Consider the following 21,661-nt stretch of genomic DNA (forward strand, 5'->3'; position numbering starts at 1 on the left):
TGCATGCCAGACGATTAGCACCAGTTTGAATTATAGTTCAAAATGTATTTTACCCAGTGGTGGTTCATTTCCTATTACCACGAATGAGACACGTGAAACACTGCACTATTTTCGAAGAAAATCCCTAACAAATATACACGTATTTAAAAAAAAACTTTTGGAATTATACGTTAAAAAAATTAACAAAAAAAACTCTTAAAATATCTATTGGCCTGTGTTATTTCCATCATAAATTCGTATATTGATAATATACAGTGTGTTGATAAAGTAACTAAACTTGATTTATCGATTTTTATTATGCTTACAACTAAAAGTTTATTTTAAATGATTCAAATTTATCTAAAACTGAATTCAAGTAATCTGGAAAAAGATATTACAATAAATAGAATCAGTAATTTTTTTTCTATGCATTGGTACAACCTGTTTTGACGTTTATCTAAAGTTTGAGCGCCATATTTCAATTGGTGTTTGTTTAGGATACGAAAAGTTTATCCGGCGATATTAACTATAAGAAACAAGTTGAACAATGAGTTTGTTTGAAATTTTGTGTTTCTAAAATAAGTCGAGTGTATGGAAAATCGTATTTAAGCTTGTATTAGCTCGAAAAGAGTTTATTTCGAATGCAATTTATACTCAAATACTTGAGAATTTTTGACTCTGAACTAAGAGAAGAATTTGAAAAAATAATAAAATTTGAAAGAAAAAAGAAGTTACTGTAAATTTGAAAAATAAAAGGAAACAGAACAAATTCATAAAAATAAGTGAATTTTTCGAAAAATTCCAAAAGAAAAGAAGTCTTTTCAAAGGAATTAAATTAACGAAAAATAAAAGATGAAAAGAAAATTCAATAGAATCTAAGAAAAGAGGAAAATTTCAGTGGAATCAAAAAAAATTTCAGATACTTCAGTAGGTTAGGTTAGATTTTCAGTAGGATTCATGAAACCAGAAGAAATTTCATTAAATTCGAGGAAAAAAAAAGATGAAATTTTAAAAAAATGGAATCAAAAAACCAAATTTTCGATAAATTGAAATAGAACAAAGAAATTTCAAGAGATAGAACGAAAAAAATGTATTTCAGAGAAATTCAAGATGATTTGATAAAAGAAGAAGAAAAATAATTTAAAAAATAAAAGAAGAAGAAAAGAAAATTCAGTAGTATCTAAGAAAAGAGTAAAATTTCAGTAGAATCAAAAAAAAAACAATAAAATTTCAGATATTTCAGTAGGTTGGGTTAGATTTTCAGTAAGATTCATGAAACCCGAAGAAATTCGAGGAAAAAAGACGAAATTACAAAAAAATGGAAACAAAAAACAAAATTTCCGATAAATTGAAATAGAACAAAGAAATTTCAAGAGATAGAACGAAAAAAATTCACGAAAAAAATGTATTTCAAAGAAATTCAAGATGATTTGATAAAAGAAGAAGAAAAAGAAGAAAAATAATTTAAAAAATAAAAGAAGAAGAAAAGAAAATTCAGTAGAATCTAAGAAAAGAGGAAAATTTCAGATATTTCAGTAAGTTAGGTTAGATTTTCAGTAGGATTCATGAAACCAGCACAAATTTCATTAAATTTCAGAAAAAAAATGAGAAAACTTATACAATTTTTTTTGTAAACGTAAATTAGGTTACTTTATAAATACCCTGTATATATTTCGTTATCTTATTCGTATTGGCAACTATCAAAAAAATTAGTTTTACCTTTTTCAATTTCTAATTATTTGAATCAATTTTATCTACCTGAAATATTTCATTGAAAATACCTTTAAATTGTAATTTTGCCTCACAAATTTCGTTTTTCTGATAAAAATTTACATTCTTATCATTTGGTGAATTGATACTAACTTTATTTTTTCCAAAAAAAAGGTTTAATTGAAAAATATCTTTTTTAATACCTTTGACGAATTTCCGTTAGTTTTTTTAGAACCTTTTTCTCTCTAAAATGACATTTAAACGTAATTTTTGTTTATAACCTCAATTTTACAACTATATACCTTCAAGGCGTCTGCTAAATCGTCAATAATAGTTAAATCATCATTTTCATTTCCCTGAAAATATGCAAAGAGTTTTTCACTATCGCCGCTGAATTTTTTTAAATATATTTTACCTCAATTTTGGTATCGTCATGAGTTTTCACACTATTATCACTTGTTATTTTCTAAAAAAAAATCTACGTCGAACAACTTTCTCTAACAACAATTTCTATTTACTCACGTGTGGTTTAACTAATGTTATTTTATCCAAAAACTCATCTAAACCGAAAGGTTTTGTATCGGCATCTTTAGAATCAGTATCAACCTAAATTTAATTCATATTTTTCTATATACTAAACCGTTTCCAAAAGAAAACTTATCAAACGCGCTGGTATTCACATTTCTAATTAAATCTAAATCGTAAAAAGTGAAAAAAAACTGTTTTTGGTACGACTAGATTTCTATAACATTATATAGATCATACTAATAAAAAAAAAAGATGTTCGTTAAGAGGAAGTAGTAATATTCACAATTTGACATTTAAATTTACGTAATTTATCAAAATTACAAACTGATTTTGAGTATTTTGGTATAAAAACTATGTAAAAATAATCGTTTACCCTATTTGAGTGCTTGTATTATCATAAAATAGGCATTGACTTGATTAAAAAGTAATTAATATTGAAATTAGTCCGAAATATGTATATATGCAGCCACACTGTATAGTGTTTTGCTAATAGCCATGTTTGTTTCCATTTTCACCAACGTGAATCATTTCCAACATATCGGCCATCTTGAAAACGTTTAAAAACACGTGAACGCGACTATAAAAACGAATACAACCGGCAACACTGGTTTGTCTACAGACATCGCGTTCGAAAGAGTAGACTCCAAGTTAAATGACTGACAGTTATTAATCTTTACCACGTATAATTTCATAAAAGTTTTGTTGTATAAAAACGAATTTAAACGGAAATAATCTTCTCACAATTCGTTAATCTTTTAAACCGTCTTATTAAAGTTTTTTTAGCAAAAAATATTACTACTAGCTCTATGTTGTTGTGTTAATTATGTTGATATTTGGATTTTTCAACAAATCACTGTGAAAAGTCTAATAAAAAGCAATCGCTTACCTTTTTTTGATCACTACCGGCATCATCCGTTTTCGGTTTAAATAAATCGAAAATATTGGCTGGCTGCTGTTGATCGTCACCTGTTGCCGTACCTTTTTTATTAGGATTGAAGATATCGAGGATGTTACCGGATTCTGAATTTTTCACAGTCTTAATCAAGAAATTTCCGTGTTAACAAATAATAAACATAAAAATCAATTTTATTAAATAATTACTATCATATTAAAACGCGAAGCCGATACCAAACTTCTAATATTTCCAACATTGGACGATGATGTCATTGAACGCTCGTGTAGTCATAGTGCGCATGTCAATCGACGATGACTTTCGAACGTCAATCAGGGTTTTTTTTGATCAACGCCAACATTGGAACGAAGATGGAACTAGTTGAAAAGAAGTAAGATGGAAGATGGAGAGGAAATTGAACGCATCGTACCGGCCTTATACTAATCATTATAAAAACGTTCGCCATCGATTTATTGGAGCGTAGAACTTTTTAGAAATTTTCATAAATGTAATCAAATTTCGATACAAACTAGTTTTGTTTAGTCCCGGTTTAAATTCGTACACTTTAGAATAAACTTATTTTGACTTTCTAATTAAACTATAATGTTTAGACTAGTCCGTATTAGTTTATTCTAGAGTGTACGTATTTATATCAGGATTAACTAGTTCGGACTAGATAGATCTGGTTTATTCTTCAGTTTTGTTTACGTAGTCACGAAAAAACGCGTGTTTTGAGTGTGAAATCGATTTATAAGTTAACTATGAATATTTCTATAACTAATACTAGATATTTTATCATCATATTTACACAAGTTATTTTTATAATTGTTAGCTTTGTTTTGGTGTTGGTTTTGGTACGTTTTTCATCATTAAACTTTCGTTTTTTTTAACATTTTTTATATTATTAAATTTATGGCTACGTTCATGACATGAAATTGAACGCATCGTACCGGCTTTATACTAATCATTATAAAAATGTTCGCCATCGATTTATTGGAGCGTAGAACTTAGATCGACATTATAAAAATAGTACACTCAAATTTGTAGTAAATTGAACTAAATTTGTACGCGATTTTTGTTTTTTTGGTACTAACTTACCTTTGCAACAGTCGCAGCTTCTTCTACGGGATTTTCCTGCGGAATAAAAATATTTTTTGCTTAGAAAATTGATTATACAAACATTTAAAGTAGGTAATGAACGAATTATTATAATTATATACTTCAACTATAAACAACCAGTGTCTTTTATAATGATCTGTAGACCATGACGAAGATTAGGAAGATCGAAAACTTGTACAGTTTGCTAGGACTAGTTAGTTTTCATAGTATCAAAGACGCGTTTATTTATAAGAAAAAAAATCATATCGACTCACCTCTGCTGTGGTAGCAGTTTCCTCAACGGTTTTATGCTAGAAATTAAAAAAATAATAATAAATCAAAAAGTATTTCCGTTAAATACGTTAAATCTTGAATGTTCCGCGGAAAACTTTACGTACACCCCTCGTAAGAGTTTTAATTGAATGTTTTTATTACAAATATGTTGGTAGAAGTTTTCCAAGGTAAAAATTTTGGATTTCTCGGTAAAAATTTTCGTGGGAAGTTAGTCCTAATGGGAAAATTCACCTGTGCGATTTTTTTTTATTTTTTATATTGATTAACAGAGATATAATTACCTGGGGCATCGTTGTAGTTTGTGCAACAGCGAGTTTGTCGAATCGTACAACTGAATTAACTGATCCAAAAATAATTAACTCAAATTTAATATCATATCAAGCTTCCGATCAGTTGATTAAAAAAATTCGATATCGTAATATTTTAATTGCTATCAGATTTCCGCATTTTTTAAAGTGATTTTGATTAGATAAAATTTAAAAGTTCAAATATTATCGATAAGAAATTTCCAACGTCAAAAAAAATAGAAAGTATAATAAAATTTTATAACACATTAAGTCATAAAGAATAAAAAATTTCCTATATCAGCTATAATCGTGATTTACTGAAGGGCTTTTCCCTTTTATATCCCATATAAAGTTTACTAAAGAAATCTGGGTCTGAAGTAGATTATTTGCTAATTTATTGGCGTTTCACAACCAGTTTTATATCTAAATTTCATTCGCTCTCTTCATTTAAGATATAATGAGTGATTTGGTTGAGTCGCGCGTGTAAATTATCTAGAACTAAAAGAAAAATCGAGAGAGATTTAAAACTAGCTCTAATCACCTCATATTTGTGGGTTAGAGAAAGTTTTGAGACAAAAAATGTTGAATAGTACCAAGGAAACAAGTCTTTAAGCGAAATATCATCGATTTAATAGACAGACCTCGTATTTCTGAAAATCCCAGTTGGTTTTTGACCAAACCTCGTATTTTTACAAAAGTATTCAAGTGGAAGTAATATGTGCCAGAATATTTATGACAGTCGGAGAGATTTATAAAAATTATTTCCATTAAATGTCTCCATCAATCATTAGCATAATCATCAACGTCATGACGAATGAATTTACGTGGATTTTTTTCAAAATTATGACGCAAATATATTGTAAAGTCGACATCCTCTTGAATATTATATGATACTGAAAGAATTTTTTATCTTTTATACTAATTATACACGTATAAAGACAAAAATGTTGAAAAACACCTGAAGAAATCAAATTCTATAAATGTTTTGAGTGGAAATATTTTCAATAAAATTATGACATCAGCGATGAAATCAAAATCAATTACGTCTCGTTTTTATTGCGAAATGTCATTTTCTATCGATGAAAATGTAAAAAAAATCTTCCTGTAGAGACCATTTTTCCTTACAACCGTCTCCGTTGCGAACTTTTTGTACTTCTTTGTGAACGACGCCATTAAAAAGACCTACGGCAATTATTTTGATGAGAGAAAATCACATGTCAAGCATCTACTAAATCATTGGTTAAAATACGCTCACTGAAGTAGGTATTGAATCGAATACGCCTAATTTAATTCTACATCGAGAAAATTGGATGCTAAGTAGTAGTAAACCACAAGATTCGTAGTTTATTTATTTCGTATAAATTGTTTATTTTACCAAACAAATCGAAGATCAATTGAGCTCTAATCAATTTAAATAATTTCGTGCACGAAAACGAAATTTTATTATATGTTATAATGCAATCCAAGACTTTGACGTTTATAATACCAATATGGCCGCAGTGTTGCAAACATAACCTTCAGTTAGCATCATGTCTCATATTCCCAATTTTTTAAATCGTTTGTTTACAAACAACATAATATTTAGATCATTGAAATAAAAATAAAATCAAAGTTATTTAATTGATTGAATTTATTAAACCGGACGTGTTCAATTTTGTATTAATTTCACGAAGTGTCTATATAATTAGATCCTTTAGATGTGTTTACAAACTATCAAATTGCGTTCGATTGTTCATATGTAATCAGATCTTGTTAGTTGTATACGTTCGTTTCAATAATAATGTATAATTAGTTGCATACTTATCCCATTGACGTAGAACAACCAATTTGTATGGGGGTTCAGCTGTATTTTACAAGTGTTTTCACTTATTTATAACAGTTTCTCTTACCAGATGGCCTCTACCCTCTATATTTACACATAACGATCTCTTTTTAGTCTTAAATATGTTCGTTTGAATCATAGTGTATACTTGGTTGCCTATTCATTCGATTTACGTTCGTTTGAATGACAGTGTATAACTGGTTGCCTATTTATTCGATTAAACATATTTATTTACTATATTGTTATAATGAAATTTATTCGTCTTTCTAGTTCGTTTAAATGACATTGAAATAAAATATTTATTTATTCGGAGATGTGTTTCCAGCGATATTTCAATGAAATACCTGTTTCAATACATTCACTTTTCTTACTGTTTTTTACATATAAAAGCTTCCGTATCTTTTCCATGAAATTACACGTGTATAACAGCGGGTTATTGGCGGCGACGGCGGCGGCTTCGGGATCGGTGCGCTGGTGATATCTTCGGAAATACCTCTATCCGGAACGTTTCCGATATACTTAGGGAATATACAGTGGCGGTGGAATTCAAGATAAAGTTGCTTTTAGAAATTTTTATAAATGTAATCTGTCAAATCAAATTTCGATACAAACTAGTTTTGTTTAGTCCCGGTATAAATTCGTACACTTTAAAATAAACTTATTTTGACTTTCTAATTATACTATAATGTTTAGACTAGTCCGTATTAGTTTATTCTAGAGTGTACGTATTTATATCAGGATTAACTAGTTTGGACTAGATAGATCTGGTTTATTCTTCAGTTTTGGTTACGTAGTCACGAAAAAACGCGTGTTTTGAGAGTGAAATCGATTTATAAGTTAACTACGAATATTTCTATAACTAAAACTAGATTGAAGATATCGAGGATGTTACCGGATTCTGAATTTTTCACAGTTTTAAACAAGAAATTTCTGTTTTAACAAATAATAAACATAAAAATCAATTTTATTAAATAGTAACTATGATATTAAAACGTGAAGCCGATACCAAACGAAACTTTTAATATTTCCAACATTGGACGATGATGTCATTGAACGCTCGTGTAGTCATAGCGCGCATGTCAATCGGCGATGACCTTCGAACGTCAATCAGGGTTTTTTGACCAACGCCAACATTGGAACGAAGATGAAACTAGTTGAAAAAGTAAGATGGAAGATGGAAAGGAAAACGTTGAACGCATCGTACCGGCTTTATACTAATCATTATAAAAACGTTCGCCATCGATTTATTGGAGCGTAGAACTTTTTAGAAATTTTTATAAATGTAATCAAATTTCGATACAAACTAGTTTTGTTTAGTCCCGGTTTAAATTCGTACACTTTAGAATAAACTTATTTTGACTTTCTAATTAAACTATAATGTTTAGACTAGTCCGTATTAGTTTATTCTAGAGTGTACGTATTTATATCAGGATTAACTAGTTCGGACTAGATAGATCTGGTTTATTCTTCAGTTTTGTTTACGTAGTCACGAAAAAACGCGTGTTTTGAGAGTGAAATCGATTTATAAGTTAACTACGAATATTTCTATAACCAATACTAGATATTTTATCATCATATTTAAACAAGTTATTTTTATAATTGTTAGCTTTGTTTTGGTGTTGGTTTTGGTACGTTTTTCATCATTAAACTTTCGTTTTTTAAACATTTTTTATATTATTAAATTTATGGCTACGTTCATGACAATATAACCCTTTCAGGATTTTTTAATATTCGCTGATGGCAAGCGACATTTCAATCTGTTCATTTTCCCTAGCGAATTTTAAAAAGTGCTTACCGAAAAGTTGCATCGTTCGAATTGTGAATCTTAACGTGGAGGTGTATATTTTGTGACATTTTGAAATCGGAATATAACAAATTCCGTTATATCTCAACTAGTAAAGGTAAATAGTGAAATAACCGTCGTTCAATGTAATGCAATAATAAAATACGAAATACTATAAATAAATTCGTAAGATTTTTGAATATAATAAATCGGAAATTGAAAATAACTTTTCGAAACCAAAAAAACTAATCGAATCATCAAAATTTTCAAATATTTGCGTAATTTTCCAATTATTCTTCGATTTTTTCAGTTTCGATTTTGGAAAATCGATGTTCCAATCCTTATAAAAAAAAAATGATTCTATAATAAACGATTTTTGATCTAAATTTGAATATTTGGGATTTTTTCTCACTTCAAAATACGAAATTAATTTGAAATTTCAAGCAATTATCATAGAAGAGGTTATGTAGGTACGATAATTTCATAAATTCGTACTAATATCCTTGTCAGGATCTCCAAAAAGGAGTATTACATATTTTTGAATACTAAATTCAAATTTACCATACTTAATAAGATTGGATTTTAATGTGTGTTAAAGTGGATGTAGTTTAGACATTTTATGTACGAGGGTGATCCGATAAGTACCTCTCCCGATAAAGAAAAAACCAAACGTTATCTCTTTTTAACCCACAGACTTTGTGGCGAGAAGTTTTTTCACTCCATTTTTTTTATTATCACGATATAAATCCAAAATCCGGCTTAGTGAGTGCTCGAAGGACACTAATCCTTTGAAAATCAAAGGCTCAAGCGGTAAAACATTTAATCCAATAGAAATTAAATTGTTCTTTTTACTTCAATTCTAATTAGGTTGTACAAAACAATCGGCTTAATTGAATTCAGAAAATAAATAATTTACCTAAAAGTTGATCATTTTATAATTGAATTTCGCTAATTCAAAAGTCATTTCAAAACTCCGTTATAGTCCATTCGATTACGGCAAAATGCATCTAGAAAGAGAAATACTGAAAACGAAGTACCAAAAACACAAAAATCACACCAGATGGTCCTTTAAAAGGGCTTCAAGTCATTTATAGATAAAAAAAATCGATTCCCATGCACTAGTTTAAAAACTGAAGACGTTCTATCGCATTATGATTTGTACGTTGACTATAGTTGTACTTAGGGGTAATTCACCCTTATAAATGGTCATCTACTCGACCCACCACTATCATTTAGCCATTTAATGCCAACCAATACGCATCTTCGTTGAGAAATCTACCAGAAAATAATCGCAGCCATTGGTAAACTCCACCAAGTGCCCAAAAAACTCACTGGTGCTAAATCCAGAGCTCATACAAACGCGAGACGTATCTACGAATGATTGGACAATAAGAAGAACCCAAAATCATCAACAATTGGACTTCCATGAATCTAGTTTTCATCTAAAAACGCTTGTAAATCTCGTTTTTCCTCACCAATTATCTTTTATCGAACTAAAATGCTTCCACATACATGTTTACACATTCCGGGCTCCTCTTTGCTCTATTTGTCTCTATATTAATATTGTATTGAAATTTGAAAATACTGAACGTCCCTGGTATATAAGCGCGAACGAATCTCGATCTAATTTTTCCGTTCAATTAATTTTGAAATTATTCTGATTATATTTCTAATGTAATATAATTAATTAAATCGTCGGCATAATTGAATTTACCACATTTCCATTATTATCCATAATCTTCCTCCCTATTCCAGTGAAATGGAGCAACAACGACTAAATTGCTATTTACAGAGATCGGTAAAAGCTTCATGGTTGTATGAAAATTCCTGAGAGGGTATTTTGCGATTCTTGAATTATTAAACGAGCCAAGACATGCCGTCGGAATAATCTCAATAACCAATCGACGAATTTTCTCGTTAATCGCATTTATAAAAGACCTCCACCATCAAATTTGAACTTTTTTTTTTTAATTCGCTTCAATAGTGAAACGCGCAAACTAAAATCGCGCACATTTTTAGTCGGTGGAAATTTACAGAAACCATTTGGTGTTTTACCAGTTCAAAAAAAAACGTTTCTGATTAATTCCTAAATCCTAATTCCCCACTAAAACCAATTCAACGATATGATAGAGTTGATTGGTTGGTTCAATGTTTCAAAAATCTGTAAAAAACTCACACGACAACATTTTCTAAATACGTTCGTCGTTAAAAACATCAAATTTTACGATGGAAATGTCAGATTTGACATATTTACTATCTTAATACTTATATAGCAACCCTCGTATTGATACGATACTGTTTTACACATATTTGTATTAAATTGATTAAGTCGACGAAATCATCTTAAAACCAATCCTTTCCGACCTCTCCGAATCAAGAGATAATAAATTTTCTAAAAGCGGTTTATCCAGAAAACCAAGAAATCATTCTTCTGGTCTTGGAGGTTTTATTATCTAAACGTTTACTTCCTTCCCTTTGAATGTTCATTCTTGCGAAAGCTGGTAAATATTCTCGCTCAAAAGGAATGTGAGGATTCGCCTTTTCGATTGGTAAACTGCCAATTCAATATAATATAAAAACATAAAACTATATTCGTATCAATTTGATTCGATTCAAACTAATTTCACTTGTAAGGATTTAACAAATAATAAATAAACCAATTAATCGAATTAAAACTATAACAACCGTATTTCAAAATTCAAATGTTGTTACGACCATCCCTGGTACTATATTTCATTTTTAAAATCAACTTTCGTACACTCCCCGTATAAATTTGTATATTTATAAGACTGGAAGATATAAAATATTTGGAATAAGTAAAGTTGTTTTATGTCGTATTATAAAAGAGACACCCTGTATATTCGTAATTCATATTCAATTTGATACAACTAAATAACAAATGTCCTAAATTTCTAACTTGTTCAAATTTATTCTTAAAAACTCTGACAACAATGTATATTATTTATACATCGGAGACCATAGTTTGTAATACTATTTATTTGATGGTAGTTTAATTTCTTGTAAACTTTACCGTATTTTTACGTTTTCTGTTCTACTCGAAAAATAAACTGAAATTCCCGTGAGGCATTCATGTACAACATGTAGAGCATTGCATTTTAAACTTTCATTCTACTACGTGATACAGACAATATTGAGTTACTTTTAAAAAACACTACATTCTTGCCACAAGTAAATTCTGTTACACGTTACTATTTTAGTAGGGATCACAAGATCTGTTTAAATATTTTTACACATAAACGTTTAAATAATGAGTAGTATTAACAAAAATATCAAAACCACTCCGGAAACAAATCATCTGTCATAACGATGTCGCGGTGTTGTCTGATCGTCATAAAAATAATGAAATCAAACACAGTTTTCAATAAAATTTGCGAATTAATGCAAGAAAATTAATATTAGTAAGTTTTTTATCCCAAAAATAGTATTTAATAAAACTAAATATGATTAAAAAAATAACTAACAATTATAATAAAAGTCACAATATTTTATCTATATTAGTTGAAGTATGTTGAATCTCTCTGAATGTTTTGATGACTTGTCAATACTGCAAACACGGGTACCAACTGTTATATTTCTTTTGCCTTAGACGAGTTTTATACACGTTGTGAATAATTTTATGTAAAATATGATTTTATAAATACTGTACATAATAATATTTAGACTTTTATATTATCTAAAATAATACGTGAACTAGTTAATATAGATTTTATTTGTTTTTAAAGTGATTGTATTCGTGAATATTTGTGACATGTTTGGATTATATAGATATTTCAGTTGGCCATGTTGTGATGCAATTTTATTAGAAATTACGTAAGTATTCATAAAGATACGTATTTTTCGATATTATAAACTCTTCCTTCATACATAATTTATACTTTTCACACTGATTATAATAGACGAATTTATAAAAAAAAATAAGTAGCTTGTATATTGTTGTTCTTGGCGGGCTTTCTAATACATTTAACGAACTATGTCTACACTAAGAAAAAGTAAACAAAAGCTATGTTGGGATTATTAAACTACTCTTAGTTTGAATTGAAAATTAGGTAATTAAATATTCTCAACTAGGAAAATATTTACAAAATATTTAACCATTGAAACTGATTTTCATTTCTTTTGAAGTAAATACTTGTAGTATAATTACGGTTTCCTCCAAGTTTCAAATCTTAGAAGTTTAAACAATAACATAGTTCTAAAGTATTTACTTACAACTAGAGATCTTAACCAGTTGCACTTTCGAAATAAATCAGCAAATCCTTGCAACAAAGATAATTCTAACTTAATACACTAGAAAAACATAATTCAGGAAGTTATTGTAAATTTAAATTTTAAATATTTTTTCCAAAGGACTCTAGTTATTCTCTTAAATATGTCGCTAGGGGAATTTGATCGTAATAGAATTAAGAATGGTTTCCATTATCTTTATTTAAATTATTTATTTTAATTAGCATCGTTTCTTTTATGACTTGAATATTTTACTAAAATCTGTATCTGACATTATCCTACAAAAAAAAAGTTGACGACTGTTTTCATGGTAAATGAAAAAATTCTGTCAGAATTAATTAATCTTACTGCTTTCTCTTAAAACGACCTAGTGAAAACGTGGATTGTAATATATCTTTTCCTTTAAAATAAAGCTGGTACTAAATGAGAAAATAAATTGAATGCTATATCACTCATTGGGAGGAATTAGAACTTTACAAATTTATTGCGTATTTGGGAGAATGCTGGAATTCAAGTTGTTGATTAACAATTGAAAACTGTTCATGTATTAAATACTTTTTGGCTCTTTATTGTTCTAAAAAATACAACAGAGGGAATGGAGGAATTGTTATAATTGAAAAGGATCCAAAGTACAACTCAAAGCGTGGAAAGATGCCAAAATATTAAACTTACATTGCAACTGTCAAGTATTACAACTTTCAGTAGTATATACAAGGTATTCTTAAAGAAAACTCGAAAATTCTTATCGTACCACCCCCGTATCATATCTATATGAATTTATATTTTTTACAAAGCTCAAAGTGACTTTAAACATTCATATTTCTTCATAAACAATATAAAAATAATCTTCAAATGGGTTTAAACGTTCTATAATAAATAAAAATGTGATATAATATATCTAAGTTAAGTTCAACTTGTAATATCTGATATTACAACGAAATTGCTCCACATATTGTTCGAGTAAAATAGTTTACTTGCAATTTTATATCTAATACATATCAGAAGTAACGAAAGTAGCGCCTTTCCTTACAAATCCCATAAATCTAATTTCAATTTCGTAACGTACTGACTTCGAAACCAACTGACTATTCAATTTGTTGTACGCGTCTCTGTTGTAAAGATTTCAACGAGATCAATTCGATATACTGAACGGTTTTATTAAAAATAATACAAAATTCTCAATAGCAGATTTGTACGAAGGGTTTCTATCGAAAAAAAAAAACACGAAAAGAAAGTAAATAATAAAATAAATGTTTTCCATAATAATTCGTTCTTTGCGCACTTTATTCGCGCATATAAACATCACGTGAAATTGCTCGTTCAATAGAACGACCCCAATCACCATCAAATGATAATATTGAAGTACGTACAACATGCAATTGTGTAAATTACTAAATTATATAGAACCGTTATAAACTAGTGTTAAAAAATATATATTTTTAAATCTTCAAATTCGCACGTTTAACCAAAGTTATTAAATTTTGTTTTAATATGAACGCAATTTGTATCATCGGGAACCTACTACTCAAATCCGAACCGTCGTTCGTTTATTTTCGTTAAATTGTACCGAACGCTAATGGAAATAAAATAAAACTTTCAATATGCATTTGATGTTCGCGTACACTTTTCTTGCTAAAAACTAGTTAAATTATCCCGGTTTCCTTTTGTCTGTCATTCCGGATAACCTATTTTTGACAATAATTGCGTTAAATATTCCAAGTTGGAAATTACATTGTAGTCGTTCTGATATAATAATTCGTCTATAGAATGTTGTGTGATCACTTTATAACGCAGCTCGTAAAGCCCAGTCGCATAGTAACCGAAGTAACTGCCAAACAGAAGCGCCGTGAAACATTACACTTTAAAAATGTGTTTAAATCGATACTTTTACTTTGATGTAATTTATAACCGTTATTTGATTGGTACTAAATCATTTATTTATGAGTTTAACAGATAGTTTTGTATAAAAAAATAATTTAAAATTTTTATTTATTGTATTGTCATAATTTTTGTAGCCATTTTGTTTACGTCATTGTTTGAATACGAATAACGATGATAGAGGTTTATAAGTAAAACTCAAAAAATTTCAATGCACAATTTATTTTCATCAAAATTTAATTCGTAATGAACAATTATATCATAAAATATTTATACCAGCTCGTTTAAAGGTTTGATAACAATGTCGAAAATCTGTAAAGAAAAAATTAATTAAAAGTATTGATGAGGTTATTTGATGTCTGGTAGAAGAAGAATTACGAAAAAAAGAAGAGAGAATTGAAGTAAAAAATGAATGTGACTTCTATTTTAATCTTACCTCTACTTTCGGCGGAGTTGATAAGGCGAATATAACGGCGTCTGCAATATTCTCTGCCGTTAATAATCTATCGCCGATAGAATCTTGGAAACTCTTAGTTTTCTTTTGCTCTTCGGTGAATAAGGGAGTGTCTGCTGCTCCGGCACTAATCGACTAAAATAAATAATTTTAAAAATATACATTGAAATGAAATAATAATTTGATTTAATGTATTTTTATACAATGTTTAAGTGAAAAAAAAAAAAAAATTATTCACCGTAATTTTGATTTTAAGTTTATCCTTGATAACTTCTAATCTGAATATTTCGCTTAGAGCCGTAACGGCATGTTTGGAAGTCGGATACATTGTACAACCTACATGTATTGGTACAGAATGTCCCAAAATACTATTCAAATTAACCACATGTCCGTCGATGTTGTTAGCTCTCATTACCGTAACAGCTTCTTTTGTTACGTAAGCCAAACCTATAAATAAAAATTAATTAATTTGTAATTTTATTATACACTGCTCGACAAAAAAAACGGTCGCTAAAAATTTATTTTCTCGTAGTGAAATCATCTGGTTTTTACGTTTTAAATTATGTTTTGATTTATCATAAAGGATAATAATATATATACAGGGTGTAATAATGAATATTTTTAATTGGTTCACACTGAAAATTGGTTATTTCTGTTTTTATGAAAGATGCGGTGTTTTAAAGCGGATTAATTATGTTTTTACTTGTTTTTATGAATTTTTTCGGTAACTACGAGGTGGTTTAAAAAACAATTATTATGATTATATCATGTCAGTTGTATTTACAAAGCTTATATGTTGTAACGGTGTATGAAATTGGGCACGAAGGGCCTATTTGAAGGTCTAAGTGTTCAAGGGCACTTTGGGTTCCAAAAATGTTAAAAATTAGAGTTTTTAATCGTAAATCATATTAAATAATGTCTTTTTTTGATTATAAAAATTGTAAATCGAGCTTACCCAATACGTTGATATCCAAAATTGGTTTCCAATTTTCACTGGGACCATCGAAAAACGTATTCGGCGGACCGAATCTACCAGCTCCGTTAACTAGTATACTGACAGGTCCGACGTTATCAGATGTCCATTTAAAAACCTTCTTGGCTTCTTCTTCTTTAGTAAGATCGGCCGAAAAAGCGTGTAATTTACCTTTTTTACCTTCGAGACTTTTCGCCGTTTGTTCTATGAGGTTTTTTCTTCTCGCTACTCCTACCACCTGGGTTACAGAAGAATTTTTCAATGGAAAATTATAATTTGATCATCAATACTTACTATAACACCTGCTTCTACTAATTTCGTTGCAATGGCGGCACCTATACCAGAACTAGCTCCAGTTACCACAGCAACTTTACCAACCCATCGATCCATAGAAACCACCATTTTGATTTGGTTCTTTTTTTTTGGTTATGTATGCGTACGTACCAGAAGCTAATGAAACGATTGATACTTTAAATAATTCGATTTCGTATTTATATAAAATCTAAACTATGTAAAACTAAATTTGTGGTATACAAATGATATAATTTGTTGTTGTTTTTCTGTATGAATTATTTGGAAGCCATATTTGTATAATATCGAGATATATGTTGTTTATCTATGTTCTAGCGGTTAACTATTTTGAAATGTAGACAAAAATAATTCCGCGAACGTCAACGAAAAATAGAAGATTAAGTTTCTGAATGTCAGAAATTTGTTCGAACGATCTGAAAAGGCCATTTTAAACATTAATCACCGGATCCTGTCATGGAATTGTCAAGATTAAATTTTATTGTATCTAACCGACTGTTTGTTATACGAAAACGTGTAACTACAAACTACATTAGAAAAGTGAGGTTATGTTTGACTTTCAGCGCGTAAACTTGAACTATTTTTGGCATTTATGAACGTCTAGAGAGCGTTTCAGTAATTTTAGTAATAGTTGCATCATTTCAACAATTTCTGAATCGTTTATCGCAATTTCGAATATTCCCTGGCTTTTACCTGAAGAACTTCTTGTTTCTTTGTTGGTGCGTTTCGAATTCAGTACACATATTTAATTTCCAAATGAGATATTTTGCCGAAATTCTCCAAGTAAATTTTCCTTTTGATGTAATTCAAATTAACGCCTACGTATTCGAATAATTTCACATCCTTGGTATTAATTTTCTTTCTGAGACACATTCCTTTTGATCTTCCCGGTTTTTTTCACGTATTTCACACTCAACTTTCAGTAGATCCAAATCAAAATCGTTCTAATAAACGAATAAATCTAATAACAAATCTAAAAAATTAGATCCCAACTAGTTTAGTAACTGACTATTCCAAAAATTTCACTTTTTGTCCGAATACAATAAAATGTGATCGAAAGTTAGGTTAGGTTCTCTCCAGTAACACATTAGTTAGGTTAGGTTAGGTAATAAGACATTGGGGAACAGCCCTAGATGATAGACGAAGGTTATTATTAAAATTTTGACATATGACAACACTGACGTCAATACGTCAAAGCTGACAGATCCATTATGAAGTTTGACATTTGTAATGGTGAACGTACTCGAAACTTGAAACATTCATAGTGGTAAAAATGACTTTTTGACTTGTTTCGACTTTTGGTGATGAAATATCACCTCGAGAAGTCATATTTTGCTGGTTTACTAAAATTATTCGTGATGGCACTTCGCTACAAGATGAATTTCGTCAAGTTTCCACTCGGATACATTCAATATTGCGTCTGTTTTTGTCTATCAAAAAGATTTTTTCGCGTCGGATGCCAAATGTGCGAGGGAACGGTGAAAAAAGATCGTGACAGGCGACGGATCATCGATCTATGCATATAAACACGAAACATGAAACAATCGATTGTATGGGTCTTCCGAAACGAACCGAATGCAACAAGAATTCTTCGCGAACGAAGTAAATTTCGCCACGGTTCCATTGGAGCCCCATAAAACGGTCAGTTCTAAATGGTAAATCAGCGTTTGGTTGTCGGGAGCGTTCAGAAGAATCAGTTTCGAACACGACGATGTCAGCTGTCATACATCAATTTAAACACCGGATAATCCTTGTTTGTCATCTTCTGATTCCCGTAGATTATAAATAAATTACGAGTACAACGTTTTTCATTTGGATTTTACTGTTTAGTGCTTTATTAGTTTTAATTAATTGCTTCAAAATCAAAATAACTAAATTAGATTTAATTCGTGTAGAAACGCATTCAAGTTCTATCCAATTAACTCATCTTCATTGTCTTCATCATCCGTTTTATGAGTAATATAGAGAAATAAAAGAAAATAGTATGTATAAGTAGTTACTACTATACAGGGTGTCCCACTACGAGTTAAAATTATCTGTATACGGTAAAATACTTATAGTAGAATCATGAAAATTTCTACGTTTAGGTTTTCGGATACGATCTTTTTAACTAACATATTTTCTAAGATGGCCGACTTCCGGTTTTACCGGAAGTCCACTGTAACTTTGTTATTTTGAATAGAACACCCTGTATATTAATACATTTTTGAAATTTAAGTAAAATTTTAGTATACTTTTGTTTAGAAGCTTTTTACGAAAAATGCATACTTTTTGAGTTATTAATTTTTTTTTGAAAAAATTTTACCCTTATAAATTATTTTTTTACGATGTTACCCTTAAAGATACGAAAATGGTTTCTATTCGGTTGCTTTTAGGAAGGTTCGAAGTATTTGAATCTATGTCGAATAATTTTTCATTCCATACAGGGAGTGTATAAAAAGTATTCAAACTTTAACTTCCTAAATATCAAATTTTTTTCATTTTTTTAAATACAACCACCCGGTTTTTTCTATTTCAATGCATTCAGGGGTGAACAATAAAGCAAATTTATGTATATTTTCCTATACCTAAACCTTACCGTTATCCAGTTATTAAATGTTTTCTGTAAATTTTTAGAGATTCTAAATTTAATACATTTAACAAAATATAATATAACATGCGGTTCAATACTTTGACTAGTACCCAAACAATTAAAAAGTAGTTAAACATCGGGAAAAGAAGAATTACCGAAAAAAAAATAAATATCAGTTGCATATGAATCCATCCAATCCCGATTGGATTCTCGATGCATTTCTCCATTTTTTTCACCTGCTAAAGATAAAATCTGTGCCTTATCCTAGATTCGGAACGATTATTTTTTTATAAAATCATCAATATTTAACTTAATCCGGGTTAAAATATATTGGACATGCAGTATATCGGCTATATCGTTAGATAGATTAAAAACAACCGCATTTACCATAGAAAACAAGTAGATAAATATATTTCTTGTAAACTATACACACAGAAATAGTTCAAAAACAAATATTATCATGATTATACCGCAAGTTTAAGAATAATATATAAATACGAAGTCGAATTATTAAAAGTATCAATCGTTTCATTAGCTTCTGGTACGTACGCATACATAACCAAAAAAAAGAACCAAATCAAAATGGTGGTTTCTATGGATCGATGGGTTGGTAAAGTTGCTGTGGTAACTGGAGCTAGTTCTGGTATAGGTGCCGCCATTGCAACGAAATTAGTAGAAGCAGGTGTTATAGTAAGTATTGATGATCAAATTATAATTTTCCATTGAAAAATTCTTCTGTAACCCAGGTGGTAGGAGTAGCGAGAAGAAAAAACCTCATAGAACAAACGGCGAAAAGTCTCGAAGGTAAAAAAGGTAAATTACACGCTTTTTCGGCCGATCTTACTAAAGAAGAAGAAGCCAAGAAGGTTTTTAAATGGACATCTGATAACGTCGGACCTGTCAGTATACTAGTTAACGGAGCTGGTAGATTCGGTCCGCCGAATACGTTTTTCGATGGTCCCAGTGAAAATTGGAAACCAATTTTGGATATCAACGTATTGGGTAAGCTCGATTTACAATTTTTATAATCAAAAAAAGACATTATTTAATATGATTTACGATTAAAAACTCTAATTTTTAACATTTTTGGAACCCAAAGTGCCCTTGAACACTTAGACCTTCAAATAGGCCCTTCGTGCCCAATTTCATACACCGTTACAACATATAAGCTTTGTAAATACAACTGACATGATATAATCATAATAATTGTTTTTTAAACCACCTCGTAGTTACCGAAAAAATTCATAAAAACAAGTAAAAACATAATTAATCCGCTTTAAAACACCGCATCTTTCATAAAAACAGAAATAACCAATTTTCAGTGTGATACCAATTAAAAATATTCATTATTACACCCTGTATATATATTATTATCCTTTATGATAAATCAAAACATAATTTAAAACGTAAAAACCAGATGATTTCTCTACGAAAAAAATCAATTTTTAGTGACCGTTTTTTTTGTCGGGCAGTGTATAATAAAATTTCAAATTAATTAATTTTTATTTCAAGGTTTATGCTATGTTACAAAAGAAGCCGTTACGATAATGAGAGCTAACAAAATCGACGGTCATGTAATCAATATGAACAGTATTTTGGGACATTCTGTACCAGTGCATGTAGGTTGTACGATGTATCCGACTTCTAAATACGCCGTTACAGCCCTCAGTGAAATATTCAGACTGGAAGTCATCAAGGATAATTTGAAAATCAAAATAACAGTAAGAACTTGATTTAAACGTCTCAGATTTTTTTCCTCAAGCACTCTTATAAAAAAAAATTCATTCACAACTTGAGAAAATTCTTATTTGGCGCCGTATGGTACATAACTTTCTTATTATTAATTTCACGAAAAAAATTTATTACTCATAAAACGTTCTGCGTGGTGTATAATCTAAAATGTAGCTGTCAGATATTAAAAAATTTCGGTCGTACACGAGGTATTTTGAAAAGTATAATACAAATTAGTAGACAATAATTAAAAAAAAATTCAAATTCAAATTGATTTGATAACTAAACTCATTTTTCAAATCAACTAACACCATTAAGAATTAAGTTGCTTTTTATTTTTCAATATTTATAGTCCATAAGTGCCGGTGCAGCAGACACTCCCTTATTTACGGAAGAGCAAAGGAAAACTAAGAGTTTTCAAGATTCTATCGGTGACAGAATGCTAACTTCAGAAGATATAGCAGATGCAGTTTTATTCGCGTTATCCACTCCACCTAAAGTTGAGGTAAGAATGAAATGGAATACAACTCCGCGTTATTTAAAAAGAAACAGCCTATGATCCAAAGTAAAACTATATTTGTTCCAATGTGTAATAAAATAGAATAATGAAAGGAGTAAGATACAACAATGAACGTTTCTAACGTTAGATAAAGATAAATATATCGTAACTTTTCATCTCGTTCTCATTTTAAAACTGAGTAGAATTATTTTGTCTATGAATAGAAATCATAATTTATCCGTCAAGTTCGTCTTCTTTTTTATTTGTTATTATAAAGTGATGAAGTGTTAATTATTATTTTTTGTTGTTTCAGATTTTCGATATTGTTATAAAACCTTTGAATGAACTAGCATAAAATTTTTGAGTAAAAATGATTTTTTTTTAAATAAATCTGTTTTCTCTCCAAATATTGTTATATTTTCATTTTCTTTCCTAAAGTTGTAAAGGGTGAAGTGACTTTGGTACTAGAAATTGTGAAGTGTTTTTTCTCTATAAAAAATATCAAATGAGATTTAAAGTGCAGTTTGAGTGATATGAGGAAAGTTAATATAAAGGTAATTATAAAAAATTGATTTCAAGACTATACAGGATGGGAAATTACAAAAAA

At 29.5% G+C, this 21,661-nt stretch overlaps 3 protein-coding genes across 4 annotated transcripts in view; 1 reads left to right on the top strand and 2 right to left on the bottom strand.

Annotated features, from left to right (window-relative positions):
- The window catches only part of LOC130448510 (probable replication factor C subunit 1), a 17,327-nt gene extending 12,494 nt beyond the window's left edge, over positions 1–4,833 (bottom strand). Inside the window, exons 1-4 of one of the 2 annotated variants that reach the window (XM_056785933.1) lie at positions 4,783–4,824; positions 4,483–4,518; positions 4,208–4,243; positions 3,104–3,253 (exon numbers count right to left, since the gene is read on the bottom strand). In XM_056785933.1, the coding sequence (XP_056641911.1) occupies positions 3,104–3,253; positions 4,208–4,243; positions 4,483–4,518; positions 4,783–4,791 (231 nt within the window). In that variant the 5' untranslated portion in view covers positions 4,792–4,824. Of the gene's footprint in view, positions 1–3,103; positions 3,254–4,207; positions 4,244–4,482; positions 4,519–4,782 lie in introns of both variants that reach the window. The other variant, XM_056785934.1, reaches the window with a different exon arrangement.
- The window catches only part of LOC130448512 (farnesol dehydrogenase-like), a 21,906-nt gene extending 445 nt beyond the window's left edge, over positions 1–21,461 (top strand). Inside the window, exons 2-6 of the mRNA XM_056785936.1 lie at positions 19,360–19,514; positions 19,571–19,826; positions 20,337–20,545; positions 20,908–21,060; positions 21,368–21,461. Coding sequence (XP_056641914.1) covers positions 19,407–19,514; positions 19,571–19,826; positions 20,337–20,545; positions 20,908–21,060; positions 21,368–21,409 — 768 coding nt within the window. The 5' untranslated portion in view covers positions 19,360–19,406 and the 3' untranslated portion in view covers positions 21,410–21,461. The remainder of the gene's footprint in view (positions 1–19,359; positions 19,515–19,570; positions 19,827–20,336; positions 20,546–20,907; positions 21,061–21,367) is intronic.
- On the bottom strand, positions 14,722–16,432 carry LOC130448511 (farnesol dehydrogenase-like). Its single transcript, XM_056785935.1, has 5 exons — positions 16,238–16,432; positions 15,926–16,181; positions 15,209–15,417; positions 14,953–15,105; positions 14,722–14,828 (listed from the first exon to the last, which is right to left on the bottom strand). Exons 1-5 carry the CDS (start codon positions 16,343–16,345, stop codon positions 14,787–14,789), a joined length of 768 nt encoding a protein of 255 aa, XP_056641913.1. The 5' UTR covers positions 16,346–16,432; the 3' UTR covers positions 14,722–14,786.
- Positions 21,462–21,661: the final 200 nt, after the last annotated feature.

Source organism: Diorhabda sublineata, chromosome 8, assembly GCF_026230105.1.
Source record: "Diorhabda sublineata isolate icDioSubl1.1 chromosome 8, icDioSubl1.1, whole genome shotgun sequence".
Lineage (NCBI taxonomy): Eukaryota > Metazoa > Arthropoda > Insecta > Coleoptera > Chrysomelidae > Diorhabda > Diorhabda sublineata.

Excerpts from the sequence above, each read along its gene's own strand:
- LOC130448511 (XM_056785935.1), bottom strand. The coding sequence starts at position 16,345 with ATGGTGGTTTCTATGGATCGATGGGTTGGTAAAGTTGCTGTGGTAACT. Across the intron at positions 16,182-16,237 it reads TAGTAGAAGCAGGTGTTATA|GTGGTAGGAGTAGCGAGAAG; the intron begins GTAAGTATTGAT and ends TCTGTAACCCAG. Across the intron at positions 15,106-15,208 it reads AACTTAAAATCAAAATTACG|TCGATTAGTGCCGGAGCAGC; the intron begins GTGAATAATTTT and ends TATTTATTTTAG.